This window comes from Aristolochia californica, unplaced genomic scaffold, assembly GCF_029961685.1.
Source record: "Aristolochia californica isolate CCGP_79_NKW_82.1479 unplaced genomic scaffold, dmAriCali1.0.hap1 SCAF_14, whole genome shotgun sequence".
Classification (NCBI taxonomy): Eukaryota; Viridiplantae; Streptophyta; class Magnoliopsida; order Piperales; family Aristolochiaceae; genus Aristolochia; species Aristolochia californica.
In genome coordinates this window covers 26,708,866-26,714,265 of record NW_027181815.1, presented here as the reverse complement: position 1 = coordinate 26,714,265, position 5,400 = coordinate 26,708,866, and the positions used below count along the sequence as shown (strand labels likewise).

The 5,400-nt window shown below is 45.7% G+C and overlaps 1 protein-coding gene across 1 annotated transcript; it reads left to right on the top strand.

Moving 5' to 3' along the window:
• The first annotated feature begins 404 nt into the window (after window positions 1-404).
• LOC137949658 (phosphatidylinositol 4-phosphate 5-kinase 2-like) lies at window positions 405-5,006 on the top strand. Its single transcript, XM_068795778.1, has 8 exons — window positions 405-1,888; window positions 1,973-2,140; window positions 2,232-2,397; window positions 2,585-2,695; window positions 2,805-2,998; window positions 3,109-3,239; window positions 3,350-3,428; window positions 4,125-5,006. Exons 1-8 carry the CDS (start codon window positions 801-803, stop codon window positions 4,453-4,455), a joined length of 2,268 nt encoding a protein of 755 aa, XP_068651879.1. The 5' UTR covers window positions 405-800; the 3' UTR covers window positions 4,456-5,006.
• The last annotated feature ends 394 nt before the right edge of the window (window positions 5,007-5,400 follow it).

Genomic DNA, 5,400 nt, shown 5'->3' with positions numbered 1-5,400 from the left:
ACGAAGCTGTGGCGATGAACCTCCTATTTTGGTGGTCTGCTTCCTCGATCGCAGACTACAAATTGATTGCGCCGCGCTGGACTATCCCCTAATTGGATTGGAGAGAGAATCAGAATCCCGCCTTCGCGAAGGCATATCCGTAATTTTGAATAATAGTGGGGGTAATTTTGAGTTACGATTTCCCAAGGAGGGGTTTTTTAAAAAAAGGGCAGATAAAAACCGAGGGTGGCCTCGGCGATTCCGTCGCGTCGAGGGCGAACCGGAGAGGCCGAGGACAAGGTGGGACGCGGGAGAGATTAGTGGAAAAGACTGGGGGTGTTTTCGTACTTTGGAACAACAGAAAAAGATCAGCTGGAGCATCGCATTTACACAAAGAGGGAAAGCAGCCACGTTCCCTAGGCAGTCGAGAGAGCCGGGCCGGAGAGAGAGGAAGGAGAAGAAAAACGAAAAAAGATAGAGAGAGAAAGAAGGAAGAACAAACAAGTCAGGTCTCTCTTGCTTTCTTTCTCTTCTTCTTCTCCCTGTTCCTATCTTGTTCTGCTTCTTCGTTTTTCGTTTTCCTCTTCCATACGGCAAAAGAAAGAGACCCTGATAGGGAGTTTAGGGAGAGAAACTGGAGAGGGCGTTGGACTGAGAAAGTCGAGGGAGAAGCGCATTTTGGTGAATGGGGGGAGGTTTCTGTTGGAAGGGTTGAGAGCTGGAAGGGATTGTTGTGGGTGCGCCGCCGCCGAGAGAGTGAGCATTCTGGGAAATGCTGGTCCTTCGGACGGGGAAGTACTACGGCCGAGGTTGATCCGAGAATGCGGGAGTCTTTTGTAGGGGATGAGGATAGTAAGAAGGAGGATGAAGGGACTGCTGCTGTGGCTTATTCTCCGGTGGTTCGCACTCGATCGCAGGCCGCCTCGCGGCGGGTGACCCCGACGACCACTATCGCTGCTTGTTCCGCCGCGGTCGAGAAGCTCCTCCCCAACGGGGATCTGTATACCGGCACCTTTGCCGGAAACGTGCCGCACGGTAACGGAAAGTATTTGTGGAAGGACGGGTGTATGTACGAAGGGGAGTGGCGGAAAGGGAAGGCATCTGGCAAGGGAAAATTCTCGTGGCCCTCGGGAGCTACCTTCGAGGGTGAGTTCAAGTCCGGCCGGATGGATGGCTTTGGGACTTTCACCGGATCCGATGGCGACACCTACGTTGGCTCATGGGTTGCCGATCGGAAGCACGGCTTTGGTCACAAATTCTACGCGAATGGGGACTACTATGAGGGCACCTGGCGGAGAAATGTACAGGAAGGGCATGGCCGCTACGTTTGGAAAAACGGCAACCTGTACGTTGGAGAGTGGAAGAACGGGGTCATTTCCGGCCGGGGAGTTCTGATCTGGGCTAACGGTAACCGCTACGATGGACAGTGGGAGAACGGCGTTCCGAAGGGAAATGGCGTCTTCACCTGGCCAGATGGGAGCTGTTATGTGGGGAGTTGGAGTAACTATCCTAATTACCAGCTGAATGGGACCTTTTATCCGGGTACGGCCAAAGAGATGTTCTCTCGGAGGGGCCCTTTAGATAATCTCAATCTGGATTTGAATTACGCTCCGTCCAGGAAGAGATCATCGGTTGATGGCAGAGGTAGTTTGGCGGAGAGGAATTTCCCCCGAATTTGCATTTGGGAATCGGACGGAGATGCGGGGGATATTACTTGTGATATTATCGATAATGTGGAAGCTTCTATGTTTTATAGTGATGGAACCAAGACACCGGATCGGGTAATGGTCGGCCCTCCCAGAAGACGAAACCCCTGCTGTTTCACGGGCGAGGCAAAGAAGCCTGGACAGACAATATCGAAGGGCCATAAGAATTATGATCTGATGCTTAATCTCCAACTGGGTATCAGGTAGTTGGAATAATTGACCGATTTATGGTTTTGTCTGTTACGAGATTTTTCATGAGTTTCTGAATTTGGTTTTTGCTTTTGTAGTTATTCTGTAGGGAAGCCAGCATCGCTCCAGGTGCGGGATCTGAGGTCTGGGGATTTTGACCCTCGGGAGAAGTTTTGGACGAGGTTTCCTCCGGAGGGATCAAAGCTTACTCCTCCTCACCAGTCGGCAGAGTTTAGATGGAAAGATTACTGTCCGATGGTTTTCAGGTAACCATTTCTCGGTACTGTTTCTCCTTGTCAAGGCTCTGGCTTCGGTTGTCTTATGCGATAACCGTGTGTATCCGTTTGTTCTGTTTAGACATCTCCGGCGGTTGTTTGGGATAGATCCGGCTGATTACATGGTTGCCATTTGCGGAAATGACGCACTGAGAGAGCTGTCATCTCCAGGGAAGAGTGGAAGCATCTTTTACCTTACTCAGGATGATCGCTTCATGATCAAAACGGTTAAGAAGTCCGAAGTAAAGGTGAGTTAATGTCTCCTGGAACGATTTTCTTCATCTCAAAACTTTTGAGCAACACCAAAGACACCGATTTGATAGGTGGTAGTTGAATCTAAAACAAGTTCCTCCCAACCGTGCTAGGATTTTTAGTTTGATTATATGATGCTATAAACATGATTTGAAGTTTGTTCTGTGCTCGTAATTTGCACAGGTACTTCTAAGGATGCTTCCAAGTTATTACCAACATGTATGCCGCTACGAGAACTCCCTTGTGACAAAGTTCTTTGGCGTCCACTGTGTTAAACCAGTCGGTGGTCCTAAGGTATACTTACTGACACGTATTGGAATTCTTATTGATGTTAAGTTTCTTCTGTTAGCATTTGAAGGGTCATTCATATTTTTATACTCATTGTGTTTGATTGGTTAACTAGGTCCGCTTTGTTGTGATGGGCAATCTGTTCTGTTCAGAGTATCGAATCCATAAAAGATTCGACCTGAAGGGGTCTTCTCATGGCCGCATGACTGATAAGGCTGAAGAGGAAATTGATGAAACAACCACCTTGAAGGATTTGGACCTTAATTATGTCTTTCGACTGCAGAGATCGTGGTACCAAGAACTCATCAGGTGTCTTGAGTAACAAGTATTCTTTATCTTACTAATTTTTGGTTTTCAAGTGCAAACCTGGCTATCATTCTGTGCATGGTCTCTGAAAATACTCCTGATGGCTGTTACAGACAAATTGATCGAGATTGTGAGTTCTTAGAAGCTGTGAGGATTATGGATTACAGTTTATTGGTAGGACTTCACTTCCGTGAAGATGTTACAGCTGACAAGATGGGTCAACCACTTGTTATTTTACCTAGTGGTAAGTTTTGAATGGTCTCTCACTGTTTTCCCTTTTCCTTTACTGGGTTTGAGAATAGCCTAGATGATTGACATTGTCTCTGACTGGTTGGGTACTTGGTTACTTCTCAGGCAAAGGTGAACCTGCGCTAGGTGATGGTTTCTTTGGTGCTGAAGGGGCACAGGAAGTGGGTCGGATTCTCTCTAGCCGGTAAGATTCAGCTGGTTTTGTTTCCTTGACTCTTTTGTGCCTTTAATTCCTTCGCTGTTGTGGAGAAGAATTTTTGTCTGCTAAGATAGCATCTGCCTTCCTTTTCTCACACCAGAATAGGTTGTCCAAAATATGGTATAATGTGTGTCATGGGCTGGTTGTCTTGGAAAAATTTGAAGGGTATTGTGTATCTTTAGAAATGTCTGAAAGGAACCCATCACAACTTTCAGAGTAACAGGAAAAGAAAAACTATGCCCATATTTCAAAGGTCTCTTGCCTGGATTTTGAGAGTTGAACATTGTGCATTGAAATAAAATATTACTTGTTGGGGAGTATATATATACTGGTCCATCAATATGAAGTTTTAGTTATCTTGTTGTAGACCCGTTTGTGAAGATTCTTTTCTTCTTTTGTCATTCTGATACGTGAATCGAGTTTTACTACCAAAATAGATGTCATCCGACATCTGGCTTCATCCTCTGGTTGATTTGACTTGGAAACTAGAATAACTGGATTTTTTGGGCTTTTAGCTGTTTGAAATACATTATGTTTCTGTCATTTTTCTACCAGTCTTTTTCCCTTTTTTGCCGAAAGCTTTAGAACTATTTTATAAGTTCTAGTGATGTTATCATTTAAAAATTTGTAGTTTCTATTGATTAAGATATGGTAATAAAATTGAATATGGTTTGTGAACAGAAAGCCCTTGATACGACTAGGTTCAAACATGCCGGCAAGGGTGCAGGAGGTTGGAAGAAGAAGCTATTCTGATCAATGCTCCCACTACCAATCGAGTGGGGCAGATTCAACCCCCGGTGGTGGTGGTGGTGGTGGTGGCAGTGGAATCTTTGAAGTGATTCTCTACTTTGGAATCATAGACATCCTCCAAGACTATGACATCAGTAAGAAGCTTGAACATGCCTACAAGTCTTTACAAGTGGACCCCAGCTCCATTTCTGCTGTGGATCCTAAGCTCTACTCAAAGAGGTTTAGAGATTTCATCCGGAAGACCTTCGTTGAGGACAAGTAGTCGTGGTACAGGAGAAATGCAGAAAATGGTCGTTTTGTTCACAGTTGGGACGACGCCCCTATGAGAAAGACGAAACAGTTGGGGGGGGGGTGCAATCCCTGTGATTCCATAGGGGCGATGCCCCCGCGGAAAATCATTGCTGCTGGCAGTTTACTGCAATTTCAACCCTCTACTCCGGCAGGTACAGATTTGGTGATGGTGTTTGGATGATACCAATGGAAGGAGAAGTGGGAGTCGGTGTTGCTGAATTTTGGAGCCTCAGCCTTGGGAAATTTGTAAATGTGAGAACGGGTGAATTGGTGGGAAGGGTGAATTGGATTCTGATTTCAATTTTTTTCTTTCTTTTGTGTCTTTTTGGGAGGTTTTATAGCCAAGAACAAAAAAAAGGAAAACGTCACTCGGAAGAAGAAGAACAGAGTGAGAAGACACTCATAACAGAGCAAGAGTTCTCGACTTCCGAGAGATTTCAAGTGGAGTTGTGGAGGAGGAATAAGAAATGTACAGCTTAAAAGGCGACGAAACATGAATTTGAAAAAAATTCTTTTTTTTTTCTGGGTCTTTTTTGAAAATCTCTCTTGTATATACAATACTCTGATTATTTCGGTTACTTTTGATGGCCCTGTGCAGAAGCCAAAACTGCCAAAGCTTCCATCCCACAAGAGAAAAACAGTGTCGGGCATGAAAAGGAGAGAAAGACGTGTGGGGATGTTCTCCCTCTCTTTCTTCTTTGCCTCTTCTCTTTTAGTGTCTTTACCCCATTTTTCTATTTCCGTCCCAGGCCTCTTTTGCATCTTTTTGGGTGTAACGAGCGATCCCGATACCCGGACAAGGGAGGGGGGAACCCTTGTTTGACCGAAGGGTCCTCCCGTTGAGAGAAAGCAACGGAGACAGGTGTTGGGAGCCGTGCCTAAGAGGTCAAAGTCTGTGCCAGACTCTCCAGAGTCC

What these genes read in the sequence shown, in the direction of transcription:
- LOC137949658 (XM_068795778.1), top strand. Translation starts at nt 801, where the DNA reads ATGCGGGAGTCTTTTGTAGGGGATGAGGATAGTAAGAAGGAGGATGAA. An exon ending in AATCTCCAACTGGGTATCAG is followed by an intron (nt 1,889 to 1,972) that starts GTAGTTGGAATA and finishes TTGCTTTTGTAG; the next exon opens with TTATTCTGTAGGGAAGCCAG. An exon ending in TACTGTCCGATGGTTTTCAG is followed by an intron (nt 2,141 to 2,231) that starts GTAACCATTTCT and finishes TGTTCTGTTTAG; the next exon opens with ACATCTCCGGCGGTTGTTTG.